Source organism: Manis javanica, chromosome 16 (assembly GCF_040802235.1).
Source record: "Manis javanica isolate MJ-LG chromosome 16, MJ_LKY, whole genome shotgun sequence".
Lineage (NCBI taxonomy): Eukaryota > Metazoa > Chordata > Mammalia > Pholidota > Manidae > Manis > Manis javanica.
Window position 1 is genome coordinate 3,040,511 of NC_133171.1, and position 20,392 is coordinate 3,060,902.

Here is a 20,392-nt window from a genome sequence, read left to right on the forward strand (position 1 = left end):
AAGGGAATTTAGGTTTCCAGCTTTCGGCCAAAACTGCCAGATTGGGGTCAATTGGTTTCACTTCCTCTGACCAGCTTCTTTGTATGGGAGGGAAGTGGGCAGATTGGGTTTCAAGAAGTCACACTCGCAGAGCCAGCCCAGGTGGCTGTTTCTGTCTCTTGACGACAGTAACACTACTGCTAATGAAGAAAATGGAGAGAGATAAGGGTCTCAATAGCAACCGAAATAACGCAGCAACTCCAGAGAAAGAGGAAAAGTACATTAGCAGTATGACTCTGAGAGGAGCAATTAGGACCGTGTGGGCTCAGGGATCCTGCCAGGGGCAAGCCAATGAGCAGGAAGCATGTCTATAATGTTGCTGGAAAATGGTATGGTTTATGTTGCAGATCACAACGACCCCCCAATGCGAGGCTTTGTTAAGTACATCTGTAGCCATGCTTTATCCCAGCAGCACCGTCTCTTTACAAGTACTGTATCGGTTAAGCCTCACGACCGCCTGATGAGGCAGCTTTGCAATCACTCATTCCCACACGAGGGAACCAAGGTCCCAAGACCTCTGGATCACGAGTGGTGATCATATGTGGGATTAGGTGGAGGATTCTGACTCATCCTCCACCTAATCCCACAATCATTCTTTGTTCATTTCCACTACCTGGGATGCAGACATGAAAATCATGTGACAGCAGGCCACAGTACCCATCACTCACCTTCCCTCTAATTTCTGATGGAGGTGTACTTTTCTTTCTCCAAAAGGGTCAGTAGTTTTCCTCTGCCTGTAGGATAAAATTGAAGTTCATATGCTAGTTTAGGGATCAACTGTTTCCCTTCTAGCCACACCTGCCAGGCCTCACCTGCCGTAACTCATTCTGCAGATTCAGATCCCCCTCCTGGCTTTCTGTTGTTCGCACCTGATATATCCATGTCTACACTTTTCCTCTTCAATCTAGGCCACCATTCTGCCCTCAGAAATATCTGTCAAGGCCTGTCCTAGGGCCATGTCATCTGTGAAGCTGTCTCTGACCTTCCCAGCCCCCAGGCACCTCTCCCTTTGCTGAAAGGCTGTGACATTGACTCTGCAGCTCTCATTTGGCACTTGTCAGATGTAACCTTGGATTTGATATGAACGGCCCATTGAATATGATTAACTTACCTGACCCTGGGCCACGGATAGCGAATGCCACCAGGGAGCGTGGGCCAGGAAGCCCCACAAGACATGCAAGTTAGGAAGCTGCTGGCATTGATCTGCCAAACATGACATCATGAGGCTGGGAAGGTACCAGAGGCCAGGGCCCAGGCAGAGAATGAGGAAATAGACTATTAACATACAATGAAGGCCAGAGAGGGGCAGTACTGGGAAGTGGGGATTAAAAACTCAGGTTAAAATTAGATATTTAGTAGGATTGAGCCAGAAATATTTGAGTTGGGGGTACCAGTAGTAGTTTAAAATGCTCAGAAATACCTTCTAGAAGACCACAGATTCAGCCAGCAAGATTTCTCTTATTACCATTGACATTTTTCAGAGAATTCATGGCCATGAAACAAAGCCAAGTAGGATGTTTTATCTCAAAGTTTTTCAAAGTCTTTAATATCTTTGTGTGGATTTCAGTTCTCTAGGCAGGAATATGGAGGGGAAGTTTTATCAAACTTATTTGTCCAGGGAATTCTTTTTCTCAAGAGCCTTTTCCAATTAGTGATCTTCGGAACACACTAAATAAATGCTGTTTACATTTAGTCTGACCCATGCTTCATTGTGGCTAAAGAGAGTTAAGACTGGGACATTTTATTTTCCTGTTTTTACTGTATTAAAAGCCGGAGTCATGCTTTGGACAAAAGAATGAGTCCAGACTGGATGAGTAACAGTCAAGATAACCATAGAATTCTTTAAGATGTACATCATAAAACTGGAATCCTATCAAATGATTTGATACATTTCCAAGCTGGTATCTGCTGTTTTTTAATATTAAAGACATTGAATGGTTGCTTAAGAAACTAAACAATTTTTAGTTATTTTCAACTTGTTTGTCCTGGTTTTAGCTTATGGAAAAAGCCTCACTTTGGTGACAGAACCTATTTCCCAGGCTTATTTTGTTGAGTTTGGGTGCTGTTGTTTTGAAAAAAATGTTACCTATTTGACCCATTATAAATTCTCTATCTACTCTGCATGTAAAGAAATCCTTTGACGCTCGACCTCTTCTTCCCCCTTCCAGAGATGGTGAGTCAAGGTAAACTTTTTATACATTTGAGAAAGAAATGCTTTAATATATAAAGTGATATTTGTAAAGTGGCACAAATTTCAATGTCAGGCAGAAATTCTTTTGGGGTTATTTGCCAGTTTATTATCTCTGCCTCTAGTCTCTTCCACTGTGGAGGGGTTGACATCATGTTGGGATGGTTTTTATTTAGAAATACTGTTGCAATCTAAATTTCAGTTCAAACTTTTAGTAATTCCCCCAGTACAGTTTCAAATACCACAAAGATTCCTGAAGTCACGGGTGGATGTGTTTTTTCTTGATCTTGATCCTGAAGTTACTTAGCATGCTGCTTAATTTTTCCACCACAACCAACAAGCCTGCAGCTGACATACCACCAGCCCTCATCCACAGATGTCCCTGAAACACCACTTCCCATTTCTGTGATACCAAAATGACACCTTTTTGCTTTCATCTGTTTTGGGCTCAAAATATCCAGGAAGACATAAAATGCTTTTATTTGACTTGGCCCTGTTCCTGTCCAGGGCATGCATTGAACCAGTTAAGGTGAAATAAGTCTGGAAATCATGCAGTTTTATTTATGAAAGAAATAATCTGCTTAAAAGAATTAGGCTAACTCTTGGAGAACCTTCATTAAATATGGTGGCACTTTACTGATACAAGCATTCTCCTGGCACTAGCTTATGACTCTTAGAATGAGGCTGTCCATCACAGTTAAGGTATTCCTGATAGCTGACTCCCCGCTAAGATCTCACTGGAACACATTTGGGCCTTTTTAATTCCTTTCTTAAAAAGTCTTGAGCCAAAGCACTGTGGCAAGAGAATGAGCTCGTCATGGATTACCCAGGAAGCACTCAGCTTCCCAGGGGAGCTCTCAGGTCTCTGAGGATTACCTGTGCAGGCAACTAGGCTGCCAGGGCCATTTCAAGTCTGCTCTTATTATTAGCACTTGTTTCAACAGCTCCCAGGTCTATTAAAGGACCTGTATTTCAACTTTCCCCCAAATAAGAGCAAATTGTGAAGATAAAATGAGGTCATAGATGTGAAAATAGTTTGAGAGTTAAAGTGAATACCAACATTATTACAAGGATTACCCTTATCAATAACAGGCTTCACATATTTCTTCCAGATACCTGTGGAAAAGAAACCAACAAAAGTTTTAATTTATAGATTTGAAATTTTTATTCTTTCTCATTCACTTTGCAAAATGTGTCCAAGTTAAACAAGCTTCAAATAAGGAATCTAAAGATGGACTAATCTTAGAACTAAATGGATATGGCAAGTGTCAAGTTCAAGAGGCAAACTGGTCTGGATCTAGGAAAGTCCAAGAGTAACGGACCTATATGGATGTTGTCCCATTGAAAGTTTCATTTAAGAGAAGACAAAGGAGCTAATCTATTTCCATGTTTATCGTAAAAGAAATTGGCATAGAGAGATTCTCATATGAGGTCTTGTACATAAGTGGTCAAAACCAGGGAGAAGACCCACATTTGATCTCTTCTCAGTCAATGTGCACAGGGCTTCAAAAGCCCTAAGTCTCTCAAAATTGTTCCCTTAGCCCTACAACAACATCTCTACCCATCTCTACCTTCTCCTATTTTCCACGTCAAAGATAACAAGCATCTTCTTGTATCACATCTTGGAGTCACCCAACAGCACTAATTCCCACACAAAAAAAAATAAGCAAAAGGAACAGGAGAGGTATCATTTTATGAAAACCTGTTTGGTTCCTTTTCTGGTTTCTCGTGTTCAGTCCTGATTGCTTTAGGACCCTGCGTGCATGGGCATTTGTCCACACGGCTACTACAGACCATGCTCTGTCATGAAGTTTGTGCTTTTAAATGTCAGAAAGTGCAGCTGAAAAGACCAACACTTTCCTGGGCTTGAACTATAGGATGTCTCTGCAGAACAATAAACAAAGCCAAGAAGCCCATTTTGCAACAGGATCTGAGGTGGTTGATGGCTTTGCGCACAGCTGACAGGTGAGTCACGGCCATCTCTCAGGGGCTTTCATTTATGTTGGCTGCTTTGGCTTCCTCATCTTGTACGTATTCAGTTTAGAGAATGCAAGGAATTTGCTTGCTGAGCGTTTATCCGCTGTGTTTTCTAACCAGGCTCTTTTCCACTGAGGTATGTTTCTGAAAATCCCCCTCAGCAGACTTAGCTGCCAAAGTTCAATGGGACAGTTTAAACCTGAACAAATATTCTTAAAAAATGCACTGTGCACTGTATGGAAACAGAATCTGACTTTGACTTTGAAATAGAGATATATGCGAGCTTACTACCACAACTCATGGCAAAGTCTAGAACTACATTATCATTCTGTGTGCATACAATACACTAGGGGAAGAAGTCAATGGGAGGACTCTTGCTAAGCACTCACTACATGCAACATGAGATGCAACCCCCTTTACTGGTGGGAAAACTGAAGGTCACAGAAGTAAAATTACCTGGCCAAGTTCAAATACTAAATGGTAGAGCAGAAATTTAAAACCAAGTCTCATGATTCAGTGTTATGTTGGTGTTTTCCCACTAACTAAATGTCATTGAAGTATAGACTATTAAATTAGATAAAAACCATTATGCATTAAGAGTTGGAATGACAAATCTAAGAAAAATTCAAGGTCCAGATCAATGACTTACCAAAATCATATAATTAAAGTGATTTTCTGTTTTGTGAATAACCTCAAACACTGTATCTTAACATTCTTTGAAAAGTTAGATTTGTTAGTGATAACATGCAGCAACTCTTGATTTTTCTTGTATTTAATTTCTACACATGTATTTTTACTAGGAAAAATTACCATTAGATGTATCATATGGAAATGAGTCTAAAAGAAGCCAGAGGCAAGGAGAAAAATAAAATAGAACCATTGCACCATCTAGTGATGAAACTCTTGCTTTGCAAGAAAACCACCTGATGGAATTCATTCTGCGGATCAGTCCCTGGACCTTTCTGAGCCTGAAGAATGTTCATATAATTGGCCAAAAGAAAAAGGCCTGATGATAATGAATAATGGAAATATAAGGGCAGATAAATAGGAACAGTGGAATGGGATAGATTGCTCTTTAAGATTCCATGAGAAGCTGGGGGAGAATCCAAATTCTACTCCTCAAAGATCTGCCATAGGTCCTTTTTACTTTCCTCTGATCCTATACTTTAGGTACCACTATATGAATTAACAAGGGTTCAACTTCAAAAAATAAATGACATAAGTACATTCAGAGAGTCTGAGATATTCTTCCTCCACCAAGTCTAAGACTCATTCTCCATCATAAAGATCAGTAGCAGACCTGAACATCTTTCTTTATTACCTTCTCCTCTAGCTTTGTTCTACAGAGGTGCCAATAAATCTGAAATTCAATGTTTCTTTCAATGTTCAGTAACTCAAAATACCCAAAGATAGTTTCCATATTTAAAAAATTATTAAAATGTTACTTCAATAGCCAAAGGTAATAGAATTAAAAGTTAATTTTTTAATCTCAAAAGATTTATATATTTTGTTCAAGAAATTTTTAGGACTGGTGGTCAGGAAGGAAACATTTAATAATTTTTAATTCTTATGGTTGAATGAAAAGATATGCTTCAACTAGTAATTACATGAAATAATATGTCTGTATGTGAAAAAACATTTACTTCCATTTTGCCTGCACAAGTTTAAAGCAGAGCTAGTTTTTATCTAGCAGAGTTTGTAAGAATTAGTGACTGGCTGTTATCAGTCCCAGTCTCTTTTCAGGCAGAAGACTAGTTGAGCCTAGTTGGTACGTAGCACCATCCTTCAGAAATCCCTAACAAAAAGTCAAAATATGCATGCATTTGACAATACAAATCCTGAGTTGATAATTTTTCAAATCTCCGTAATGCCATCTGGTGTCCATAATGAGATCGTGCTTCATTATAGGAAAGAGCCCCAGAATACTTGGAAGCAACCAACATGGTAAAAAGATCACAGGTAACAGAGTAAGAAAACCCCAGCTCAACATTATGAGCTGTGCGACCTTGAGAAATGTCACTTTCCCTGAACCTCAATGATTCATCTGTGAAGTGAAGGATTACTTTGGTAATCTTTAGTAATTCACTTAACTTAAAGGATTACCACAAGGGTTAAAGACTACATATAAAGTGTCTAACAGATAATAAGCACTCAATAAATGTTAGTCATTTATTATTAAAAATGACAGCATGCTTTAAAAAAAATAACTCTTAGAATTAGATGTTTATGTCGCCTGGAACTGGTTCTAGGTAAAACCATAAAATAGGCCATGATTGTCTTTCAAACTTCTTATCTTTTTCAGCACATCCCCCAAAACCTGCATGTGAAACTGGCCCAGAAAAACTGACAAAGGGTGGCAGAAAACATTCAAGTCTGAGTAAATGAGTTGAAAAGATATGTCAAGAGTCAAACACCCATAAAGCTTTTAAAGACAGGTTTATTTATAGATAAGTGCATGAAATTGAATACAGAAACTTTATTAAAATACTGTATATTACAAATTTTTAATCGAATAAATTTTGTGTAATGACATTTAAGTGCTGGATTCCCTTTCAACCACTGTTTTTGTGTGTAGCAGGAAAGAATTCACCCTGTATATTACAAGGAGAGACACGCGGACCTCAGAAATGGTCCTGTGATTAGACAGCAGATGATACTAATTGTGCATCTTTTCTTTAAAGCAATGAATTGGAACCTAGAACCTGTCTTTGCAGACCAACTTTTGAGAATCAAAAATAACATGTGTAAGTTTATTGCTGCCCTTTGAAGAAAATGAGTGATGAAAACTAATTTAAAATAAAGATCAATATCTCTAAGGCTAACCTGATGCTACTGCAATTAAAATAATTAAAATTCACTGCAAAATCTGTCTTATCCAGGAAATTATGCTATATACACAGTGAGATTTGTACATGAATTGGGAAATAAAAAATTGCTTATATAAAATTAAAAATCAATAGTATACAATATTTACAGCTTGTTAGGTATTATACATAAACATAGATTTTTAAATAATTCTTTAAAATTAAACTGTATTATGTAAACATGCAGCACACATACTCATACAGAGTAATTTATAGTCTTAACAGAAGGGGGAAACTGTTCACATAAGGTCCTTCATCACATATGCCTTTGTTTTGTGCATTGTCCCTCCAATGTCTTTTATTCCTGTCTTTATTAAGCTTCACAGTACATTAAGTATTTCTAGAGTAAAAATAAATCCCTGATGATAAACATATTCCTAAAGGTTACATAAAGTGTCTGCCCTTGTACTACAATAGAAAACTGTTTCACACTAGAATCTCTAGTTTACAACCAAACTAAATTTTAAAATCCCACACTTAATTGCCTTGACTACATTTTTTCCCCATTTCAAACTTACTTGGAAAAGAAAAATAGAGACAAATACCACTTCATGAAAATGTAATGGAAGTAGCTGTCATCTGTCATGGTCAATGGTAAAAATAACTGATTCTTCTTAAACTGTAAGGAGTTAATTCAATTACTTCATTCCCAAATTGAAGGCACACCAATTCTGAATCTCACTAAAATTCACTTTGCAAAAGTATCTTAACTTCCAAGGCACTAAGGCATCATTTAGCTTTTGAAAACTGTACTGTGATTTACTAAATGATTCATAGTGGTTTGAGAGTTAACATAATTTGAAAGTGAGTTTTTAATACCTACCAGGTAAACTGTATTTTTGCTATTTAAAGACATTTTAGTTGGTTACCTTTAAGTTAGTGTTGATTCCCTTATCCTAGAATGACTACAGTTAATGCTTTATGGTAGAATTATATGAATTTTATCAAGTTACATTACTAAAATGAAAAATACTGTGGAATTTTATATTGTTCATCTCAATGTGTAGAGCTCATGCCTGTGTGTGTGTGTGTGTGTGTGTGTGTGTGTGTGTCTGTGTGTGTGTGTCTGTGTCTGTGTGTGTGTGTATTGAGGGAAGGGCCAAAAATTTTTAAACTTCTCCACTGTAAATGCATCCAACATAACAAATACTAAGAAAATATCAACAATTAGAATACCAATTCATCCAGCATTTAAAGTAAACAATTTTAAATTACTATACAAACAAGTGCTTCTACTTTGCTTTCTATGGGGAAAAATCTAAAACGTTCCTTCCCAAAGATACTTAATGGTGATGTGCAAATACTTTAATTTAAAAATAAAGAACACTGTTCATCCTCAGTAGTACTACCAAGTTAACATTCACTTACACAGGGCTCTATACAAAGCAATGATTTTTAGAATTACCAATATGTAGCACATTGAGGACAAAAAGTATAATAGTTACGATGATTGGGCATTACAGTTCCTCCTTCTGTACATTTATGTTACACTGCTTTCCAGTTTCACTTACATACCTAAATATATTTCCCCAGAGGGGACAATCATGTCACCATTGAGGTGAGATCTACATGGGTACAGTATATAATCTAAAAAAACATGTTTAGAGGTTCATGCTTTCTTGACTTGCTACAGTATTTACTTTTCAGTAAGATTATAGCTGCGTAAACATAAGGTGTTAAGAACATTCTCTTCTAAACCAGCACCAATTCTGTCAACAAACTATGCATCTGTTTAAACTGTAACATATGACATCTGTACGGCAGGGGGAGGGAGGTTTTTAAGAAACTGCTAAATTAGTTCTCAAAACCAAGAAAGGGTTATTATGTAAGTTCAACATATGTTCAATGAACGCAATGGATATAAAAATGAGTCCCCTAAACTCAGGGGAGAGAGAAGATAGTTAAAGTTCATAGCTCAGTTCACTCAGAAATTCCGGTGTTTCCACTAATTTAATGAAGTATTAACTGCTATATCTACACATTTACTTAAATTACTTTGTATATTAAACATTACTTCCCCCAAATTCAAAGATACATTTTTAGATAACTACTTCAGCAACCTCCTCAAAAACACTGCTACCTGCACTGAACAGAGATGGCAACCCTACATACACCACACACCTACAAATGTGATATGGCTTCAGAACACTTCATGGCTCATGCATGTAAAGAAACCGAGCATTTCCTAAACACACGCACAAATACTCAGACAGGGCGGCCTTAACAGAGGGGAAATGATGCTCACATAATGAAGGGCACTTCATCGCACACACCTTTGCTTGTGTGCACTATTTCTCCCTCTCGTCCTTTCAACTTCCCTCGGCTACAAAATGCTACCATGTGTTTAAAAAAGTTCATCATCTTAAATCAAATAAGATCCTTTTTATCCTAGAGAATATCCCTCCAGGTTGTTATGAAAAGAACTGGGCGTTTGGGGAATTATGAGACTGATTACTGGTAACCATAATCACTGGGCTTCTCACCCAATTATGAAAAGAAACAGCAAGTTGCCCAATTACCCAGTAAGTGTTGCCAAACTCCTACTTGCAATCAAGACCTACTAGAATGTCCTCAGTAGCTTTCCACACTCTTCACATCTTAAAAACAAATAATGACTCTCTGAAGAGATTTTGATTAAGACTTTGAAAAATGTGTACTAGCAAGACTGAAGTAGTTAGAGACTATTTCAGAAAATATTCTTAGCATCTTGTTACTTTTCGAATTATAAAATAGATGTAAGTTAAAAAGAACAGTATTTCCTTTTCAGTTTAGAACAAAGAACAGTAACTAGGGCTTAGCACCTTTGGTCCCTGGAAGGAAGAACTGAGCAGACACTGAAGCCCAGGTCTGTCTTCCCACAGCAGTGACACTTCACCGTGAGGCCAAAGGACAGGGTGTGGAAGAGAGGTGCACACAGGGACGGGACTTTCTGGCCCTACGACAAGGACAGGACATTGCATGTAGCAGATCCAACTAATGTTGGCTCGGTGAAGCCAAGGGGAGTAAGCAGGATCGGGTACAGGAGTGAATACTGGCGACCTTTGTCTTTTTCCTGTTTTAACTAGTGGTAACACACAACTCCTAACTTAAACCTGCTTGCGCTGGCCTTGTCCACTACCACCAACTCCCAAAAGTGCTCTTAGATAAATAACTGCTGATTTTGAAAATAAACAGGTGGAGAGGAGGTAAAGGAAACAGGATAAGAGACATTTTTGTTTCCTTCTTAAATTTTTTGTAGGGAAAATACAGAAATGGCTGAACATAGGTGAATTTTACAGAACAACATATTCAATTGGTATTATAAAATGTAATTTTAAAAAATTCTAAAGACTATTATATTGATCATTTACTGCCATTCATAAACAAAGTTGACAAATGACAGACCCTAAAGCAGATCTATGCTGCTGACTTAGATTCCAGTATCTCTTCACTGCCTCACAGCAATGACATCTCAGCTACTGAAATTCCATTTAGTGGATAAGCTGGGAAAATCCAAATTCGGACAGAAAAACAGAAATAAAAAACTAGGACTTAAACTCTTAATTAGAATCAGGAAGAAAAATGTTATCCTAACCTTTTGAGGATTTAAAACCATCTTATTAGCTCTTGGTGGACTCCCATCTCAGTTATCTTTATACTTACTATAGAAAATACTTGGTACAGCACTTTACCAATAAAAACCCACCAAACACGTTTACAAAATTGAGTTAGCTACTGTGTAAGTGTTGGCTTGGGCATGTTAACATGGCAGCCCCACTCCCCTCATCTTAACTAGAGGTTCTCTGAAGACCTTTTCCAGCAACAGTCTTTGACTGTGAACTACCCTGTTCCTTACATAACAAACACATGATATTCAGGGCAGCTCATTTCTTTATTCCTCACTTAAAGAACTAACAAAACCCCAACACGTTGAGCCATTGAAACCTGTACCACAAATACTAATAAGTACACTGGAAAGCAAACTATAACAATGTAAATATTAACATCTCAAGTAAGAATCAAGCTGCAAGCACTGAATATAGCCACCACTTAGGGACTCTGCATTCTGAGCAACCAACGGAATCATCCCAGGGGACAGATGACTCGCACCGCCTTCATTTAAAGGTTTTAAGCAATATTTGTAGCTTAGATGAGGCCTCTTGACTAACCTGGATCTATGGACATTTCTAACCAGTTTATTTAATAATAACTGGTTTGGGCATATAGGAATTTCTTCTTTGGGGAATGGATTTCACTGTCAGTAATACCTTATTAACAATTTTTAAAGAAAGGAGTATAAACTGAGTTATTCCTGTTTTTGCCACAAAGAAAATTTTAAGAAGGTGTAACCTAAATACATCAATAAAGGCTTTTGTCGTTATCACAAAGGTCTCTAGCACTGCTAAGCCAAGAAAAATTTCCCCAAATTCAAAAACCTCAAACATCCTCAAATCTTTTTTAAAAACTTATTCCTCAAATTCTCCACTAGAGCATGAAATTGTTCACTGAACAAAAGCTTTCCAACTAGACTATATTCATATATATAGCAGCTTTTATATATATGTATATAATGATATATATGGGTATGTAGATATACATCATTTAAGTGTTTCTTTTCTTTATAGGAAAACCACTAACTTAAAAAAAAAATCTCACCATAGAAATATCTATTAAGACAGTTTCATCAACCACACTATTCAATTGCATTTCAAAATACCAAAAGAGTGACAGCTGCACAAAATCCTAATGGAGAAAACTGAAAGCAGCAAAGAAACCAAAACTCTCTCAAAAGTTAAAAGTGCACACACTACACACACACACAAATTCATAACATAAAGCAACTTGATAATGAGAAAGTTACAAGACACTCTGCAAGCTAATTATTAACTATCCAGTGGTACTTGCATTCTAGAGTAAAACCAGGGGTTTAAAGCTCTTTGGTCCCCACATTCAGACACTTAATGTGTTCAAGTTATTTTCTAGTTAATTTTCTATTCTGAATCACGTGCTCTAAATTACCTTACCATAACTTTCTTAAACCATAAAATAACCATATGTTAAAATACTCATTTTGTAGATCTGAAACCATATCAACATGTTACTGGTAACGCCTCTCAAACAATATGAATGCTTTCCATTATTGATAGAATAGCCAATTTTATCAATTGATACAAAAGAATAGATAGGTAGAAAGGAAGAACAAAATTCAAGTCTGACAGAAAAGAAAGCAAATTGGCTTGGAAAACTTATGATTAAATTTAATTTGAAAAAAACATCAGGAATATAAAGAACACATGACAATAATACAAAAGAATTAATTTTAAGATTTAGTTCGAATATCTCTAAGAATGCTAAGTTGATCATTGGGTTTTAAAAAAAAAGTCTAAGCTGTAGTGTTTATAAACCCCCAAAATCAGTTTCTATACTGGTAAAAGTACACCCCCAACTCTTCGTAGTTGAGTTGCTTATATATTCCTATATTCGTATGTTAACATATTCATTTTTGGTAGAGAAAAAGTGGCATGACCAACAAAGGCCTTAAATTGGAATGGGACCTAACAGAAACCTACATTTTACTAATTGGGCTATTGAATAGTGAGGCTAGAATGTGCACATTATATTTTAGATCATCCTTAACTTCATATTTTTTGCTGTGGCTTTTCTTTTGAATTAGCATATTTGTAATTGTACCTGGTATTAAAAAATCTCAGGAGACAAATTGAACCAGGTTCTGTGTCTCCTTTATCTCCTGTGCTCTTAAAAGCAGTTATGTATTGCCAAAAACCTCTTAAAATGTTTTATACTAAGGACTTTTTAATTCTAAGAAATGTCATCACAGATTCTAGCAAACTCTAATAACAGCATAAATCAAGAACTGAACAACTGAAATGGATCACCCAAATATCGGTTCAGTACTGTACTGGTATGCTGAGATTAACTGCTAAATTTTAAAATTACTTGCTATATTCCCCAATTTTTATTTAGTAAAGTTATGATGCTACCACATACTCAGAGTAAGATAGTAAGATATTCCTCTTATATAACTTGCTTGTTACTTATCTACAAATGAGGCTTTTTGTTTTCACAGCCTAATTTAGGCCACTCTTTCAATAGAGTTTTTACTCCAGAGCAAAAGTTGTTCACATTTCGTCAAAAATCAAGATACATGTGACAAGTAATATAATTACCACAGAGACACTAGTTATAAAGATGTTCTCTCCATGAGATACATGGCAAAAACTTTTTCTAGAAGGGTCAAAGAATGCAACATGCATTTCAGACTTCTCTTCTTATAGTTTATAAGAAAATCCTTAAATTCTAATTTATTACACACAAACTACCATCAATGTGTGTGACCCATCAAGTTTTGGATTCGTATGAATAGCACATTTATGCATGAGGGAAACTATTAAAGAGTGTTATTTAAGTGAGTGGAAAGGATGTACCCTATAGACCTACTTTGAGTCCTTCAGAGAGTTTAGCTAGTTTTCCATGAAGCATTATTTTCCACATAAATATAACAATAATGCCTAAACATATTAAAGCCCTAAATCCCAGAAATGTTCAACATTTAAAATCAAATAATTTATCTCATGTTAAATGATTCAGTATTCAGCACTCATACGGGAGTGAGCATTACAACACAAACTCTCACTGCATTACCTGAATTCATGTCAGATATATTCACAGCACTCATCTACACCTACACTGGGAAACTGTTACATGATCCACGTTAAAAAAAGAAAGTTTGGCACATTTATCAATTCCTCAAAACGTCCCTGTAACTTAACACAACACTGTTAAGAACGATGATTCAACACCAATGTTAACCTGATTGGCAGCTGAACAAGGTGCCTTGTCTTGTGGCTTCACATAGTGTAAAGCGCCTTGCCTGGGACAAGGCACGTAAGGTGCGGTGCGGTAGTGCAATCACGTGAACACCAGAGGGCAGTCTTCCCACACAGCTCCAGGCCTCACGTTTTGACCTGCTCCTTCCACCTTGTACAATTTCATCCCCACTTGTTTACGATGCCTTTGTCAGAGAATCTGTACATCTGTTTCCTTAAGTGAAGTAAGACATTTCCAGAGAAACCTCAAAGCGTGGCGAGGATCCTTGAAAAGGAGATGATTAATGTCAGTACGGTCTGTCCGACGCCCCATACCAGCGCTTCCAAAGGGGCCATGTTCTTCCCTGCCACTCTGTAAATGCCAGCTACTGCCGCACCTAGGTGAGAACAAACAGCGCGCTCACACATTTGATAACATGCATAGTTGCAACTTCTGGCCTCTTTTCATTTTAACAAAACAGAGGAGGTCAATGATCATTCTCATTTTACAGATTTTCTATCCAAGAATTTCCATGTGACTGATAAAAGTTACACTTTACATTCCACTGTTCATTACCCATTTAGTAGAAAAACAGGCTTCTCTATTCAACCACAAAATGCATACTTATGGTACATGCTGTTTACCTGACCACCACAGTATGCTCATAAAAAATAAAGAATTCATTACTACAATCTTTCACATGGGAATTTCATTGGCCAGACCTCATCAGCATTTTCAAAACCATACAACACAATATATTGATAATTAGAAATGATAAAACAGAAAAAAACTACACAAGTTAATGTTACTTCTAAATTATTCAAGAAAGTTTTTATATTAAAGGAATCTTTCAAAAAAATGAATTCTTAAATATAAAGCATAATATTTGACTAATACATTTCACAATCTACCATATAAAAGTCTACTGAGTTTTTTTCATAAAGCATACACCTGTAGTTATTTGGAAACTAGTATCTTTACATCTAATAAAAATGAAGGCTGAACCTGACCTCTATTTTAGGAAAAATGTTCTAGATAATACACACTTCTGAGAATGAGAGAATCTCAATTATACGAGCTTCTGTGATTCATCACTTCATCTTACTAATATAGTATACATAATGATGTAGTATCTAAGTGATTTTAGAAGTGCATTCAGAAATCTTAAAGGAGGAAACAATTAAATTATAATATGCCATCTCACAGATTGAGATGGGCTTAAAACCTTTCCTAGAAAAACTGTCTGCATATCGTAGAATGGTCAAATAAGAAATAAGAACAGAAATAAGTTACTTGAAGACACTGAATTGACATTTATTTGAGATATAATGTATTCACAAAAATTAGCTAAGAATTCTATAGTTCTCTTAAAATCTCCCAAATAAAAATGATTTCTGTGTAAGAGGTATAAATGGAAAAAGAAAATGATTAATCTAAGCCAAAGGCTTTCACATACATATTTTTTAAGGAAATCAAGATGTATACTATTTATTTCATACTATGTATCCTGCCAGGAACTTCACAAATATTATCTTACTTAAGTATCATACCACTCCCGAGTATTATTATCTAATTTAAAGATGAAAAAATGGAGGTTTGGAGAGACTGAATTACTAGCCCAAGAAAATTCAGTAACTACAAAAACTGGAGTTTCAATTCAGGTTAGTCTGGCTATAAATCTCCAGAGCTTTCTGTCATTTTACATTTGATTATACCAAGTGAAAAAGAGAACCAGGAATTCAGAAAATAATCAAGGAGACAATAATCATTTCAATATTAAATAAAATTTCTAATGGCACCAATATTAACTTAAGTAATAAACTTTACTAGCACAGTTGGTCATATCCTCAAATTTTTGAATTGGACAAATATCCTTAATATGTTTTTAAAATCATATGCCTTACTATCAGAAATGATGTATAAAATAAACCTGAGAAATGCTCCATTTTTATTTGGATTTACCCTAGATTTTCATGACCATCTTCTATTTTAAAAAAAAACAATGCACAATTTGGCCACTATCTCTTCAGGCCTAAGTTTTCAACAATGACCCAAGAAAATGGAAAATCTAAGCAATTACTAGTTCAGGCTACCTAGAAATGGCAAACAAATCTGTCAATTCAAACATCTCCTGCTTATATAAGATTAAGAGCATGATTTTTGGAGCTAGACTTGTGGATTAAAATTCAAGCTCTATGCCTTAGCAGCTGTGTTACACTGAGCAATCATTTAACCTCTCTGTGCCATATATCCTCAACTGCAAACTGGTGGGTGTGAAGATTAAGAGATAACAACTTGGAAAGTGTTTAGAACAGTGTCTGGTCCTCATGTGTACTCCAAAGTTTGGGTTGTAGTTGTTGCGGTAGTAAATGACAAAGGTATTTCTAATCAGTGACTCACCGTTCAAGAAATAGCGTTGAAACAGTTGGTAACCATTTGGAAGAAAAACGTTTAGGTCCCTACTGTACACTATTCCCCCAAATAAATTTCTAATGGGTTAAAGAACTAAATGTTAAATACAAAACTATGAATGTAAACTCTAAAATGTAAGAGACTATTTTTATGATCTTAGGAAAAAAGGACTGCTTACAACCACGCAAAAAAGGAGCAAAAACCATAAAGCTTTGATTACAAGGGACAGACTAGAAAAATATTTGCTATACATATAACAAACTGGTTATAAGTATCCAGAATACAGACGCACACATATACCTTCATAAGCACACATATTATAAACAATGCAGTGTTTTTTGTAATAGCAAAGATACCCACAAAATCAAAAGCTAACCCCAATATCCATTAGTCAGGAATAGGCTAAATTATACCAAGTCCATATATGGAACCCATATTATTTCAAAAGAAAAATTTACATGAATATATAAAGAACTTAAGATATATCATTTGTGCAACAAAGAAGAAGAAAACATAAAACAATATATCCTTTACTAGGATATCCACCCATATGCATGTGTGCATTTGAATAAGCATGTATATATGCAGTATGAATGAATGTAATACCTAAATAAAAATCTGGTGATACACACCAAACTTAAACTACTATTACATATGAGAAGAACACTGGTTTGAGAGTGCTAGCCAAGAGTCCTTTTCCTCATCCTTAAAATGTTTTAAGTTTTAGATGGAGACTATATGCAGCCATATATTAATTACATAATTAAAACAAACTTAAAAAACCTAAAAATTTCCATACCAACTTGCCTAAACTTCCCTACAATTCTAAGAAACTCTTTTAAGGCAAGAATATTTTTCAACCCTATTGTGCAAACAAAAATATTTGTATGGAATGATAAAGTTCACTACAACCCTTGATTTAAAAGAGCAGGGAATAAATATACTTTAAGCTAGGCAGAAATGCTTGTTGAAAAGAAAAAATGGTGTGTATGTCCAATGTCAAGTGTTTTCTGTGTGGCTAAGAAAGACATGGTGCTCATATTTATTTTTGTTCCTTTGAAGTGTCAGGGTTGGGGTCTCTGGCCCAAGGTAGAGAACCGAGAAAATCAGTGTTTGGAACAGCATCCATACGGGTTTGGAATTTAACTGGAGGTCAGGAGCCCTGGAAAAGCACTGACAGACAAAGTGAGAGGAAAGGAGAGCAGAGTTTTAAAGAACAGAGGAGCACTGAAACATTTTCACTTCGCTATCATCTTCTTTTCCAAATATGCTGACTTCTTTATTAAGTACTTAACTGTTCTACTAAGGATAAAATGGATTTCAGCTTGGAAAAGCCTCCTGTTTGAGGAAAAACAAGCAAAACTACTAAATAACCCACTTTTCTTTACACTCATTCAAAGAACAGAGGACAAGACCTTCAAGCCTACAATGAGGAGGGGAGACAAATTTAAAAAAAGAAGACACTGTAAAAAACTCCAGTTTCTACAAACAAGGGAAACATTTAATAATGTTATACAGAAAATAAAATGAACTATCCCTTTCCTCCCAGTGGATAGTCACTTAGGAACCACTTTGTAAGTTACAACTTCCCCCAAAAAGACTTATAGGATTTCCCGCTGTACGGTATGATTTCACAACTCAAGCACTTGTCAGAAAAGACTGTTCAAGTGGAACTCTATCTGAAAGATCTGAAAGAAAACAATTTTTCTGCCTATTAAATGAATTTGGAAACACTGTTACTAAATATTGAGCAGGTGCAAAGAAATGTTTATAAAATGATATGTAGATCAGAAAAATAGTAACAAATTCCCAAGTACCATCATCCAACTGAAGAAACAGAACAGCACTATTCCCTTCGAGGTTCCTGTGGACCCTCCTCACTTGCATCCCATTCTCTCCCTGAATTTGGTTTTTACCATTCCTTTGCTTTTCTTCAGCTTTACCACCTACTTATATCCTGGAAATATACATTATTTAGTTTTTTTAATAAATGGATTTTATACAAATGGATATTGTAAGCATTCTAATTTTGGCTCAGTATTATGTGTTTGAAAGTTATTTGTGTTGTATGTAGCTACAACTCATGCATTTTCACTATTGTATAGAATTCCAAGTAGGAATATACCACAACTTTATCCATTCTACTGCTGATGACATTTATTTGTTTCTAATTGTTAACAATGACAAACACTGCTTCTTTGAACATCCTTATACAGGACCCCTGGCACATATATGAGGTCAGAAGTTTTTCCACAATACATATGTAGAAGTAGAATTGCTCAGTCCTATGTTATGGTCATTTTTGACTCTAGCAGGTAATGCCAAATTGTTTTCCAAAGTAGTTATGCCAATTTATATTTCAGTCACTCCATATCTTCAGAATCATTTGATATATTTTTAAAAATTTTTATCAACCTGCTGGGTAAGAGATGTTACCCCTGTGATTAATTTGCATTTCCCTGATAATATGATTGAGCTTTTCTTATGAATGGGGTGATAGGATTTCTATTTCTATGAAATGCTTGTCAAATCTTTTGTCCATTTTTCTATTGGACTGTCTTTTTCTTATTTGATTTGCAGGGTTTTGAAAAATATAGTTTGGATATTAATCTTTTTGTATGTTAACAAACGTCTTCCTCAAACTTGTGCTTTAGTTTTCACTCTTTTTAAGGTGCAGCCAGTTCAAAAAGTACAAATATCAGGGTCTTTATTTTCTTGGTGAAACATGAGGCTAAGGTATGTGAGAACAAAAGAGACAGAAACGAAACAAGGTGCTTGCAATAAATGATACATGTTTGGAACTGCCACTATGAACAAGGACAGAAAGACTCCATTAGAAATAATGGAAGATCCCAAAAGTATTAGGGGCTAAAAAAAAGACCAGCACAGTGCAGAAGAGGTGGAGAAAGCAATAGTGCTGAGTTGATCTGAAGGTCAATAAAAGATATAAACCTACAAGGACAAGAGAGACGACGAGAAGAGCCACCAGGAGACAGAAGGTATTGATGTACACAGAAACATTAAGTGCCTGCAGAGGAATCTACCAGTGAAAAGTGATTTGATTTGCCTTTCATATTTCCTGAAAGAGAGCAAATATATCAGCTAAGGCAGAGTTAGTTTTACTAGTGTGTTGATTCTATCAGTTTGTGTAGTTAGATCAGAGGTCAGCAAACTATGATCCACAAATCTGGGCCCACCACCTGTTTTTGTACTGAATGTGAGCTGTAAGAATGGTTTTTACACTTCTAAATGGTTTAAAAAAAAAGTCCAAAAAAATAATATCTCATAATACATAAAAATTACATAAAATCTAAATTTTAGTATCCAGAAATATATTGGCATATAGCCATAGTCATTTCTGATACTGAACTATCTTTGCAATCTTAGGATAACATTTGGACGGTAAATTAGCCTATACTCTTCCATTCTTAAGTTGTCTTTATCTTGTTCAACAACAAGTTACTTTGGCCTCAGCAAATAGGCTGCAAACAGATTTTCCTCTTTCCATTTTTTGTAATAATTTGGATTAAGGAGGAAATAGCAGTTCCTTGAAAATTTGGTAGAACTCATCTGTAAACCCCATTTGAGTCTGGATTTCTTTGGGGAGGATGGGTCTTCACCATTTCGACTATTTATTTAAAAGTACTTATTGTTCTATTTATATTTTCTATTTCTTCTTATGCTAACTTTGACATTTTATATTTAGGAATATATAGCTGTTCATAACACTATGTTATTTTTATAATTTATTTTGTCTTTATTATTGTGTGTATTCTATTTCATTCTATATTTTACTTTTTTGCCTTAACTCTTTTTTAATTAGTTTGCCAGCAATTTATTCATCTTATTATCTTTCCACAGATTTTGCTAATCTTTCATAAAGTTGAAATACAAAATTTAATACCTCTATGCCAATAAAACTAGGTAATGTGATAAAAAATGATACCCTGCTCAACAACCATAACATAAGAGTTTAAGATGAACTTAATTAAAATATACAACCGTCATACTGAGAACATTTTTAAATTCTAACAAAAGACAAAGAAGATGATCTGGAAAAACGGAGCTATATTACATGTTCTTCTGTGGGACAATTTAATATGCC

At 35.6% G+C, this 20,392-nt stretch overlaps 1 protein-coding gene across 2 annotated transcripts in view; it reads right to left on the reverse strand.

Annotated features, from left to right (window-relative positions):
- TMEM170B (transmembrane protein 170B) overlaps positions 1-20,392 on the reverse strand; it is a 68,499-nt gene that overhangs the window by 27,159 nt on the left and 20,948 nt on the right. The window contains exon 3 of one of the 2 annotated variants that reach the window (XM_037011194.2): positions 6,624-14,272. The exons of the other annotated variant lie outside the window; for it this stretch is intronic. Coding sequence (XP_036867089.1) covers positions 14,142-14,272 — 131 coding nt within the window. The 3' untranslated portion in view covers positions 6,624-14,141. Of the gene's footprint in view, positions 1-6,623; positions 14,273-20,392 lie in introns of those variants that run through there. 2 annotated transcript variants of the gene reach the window in all.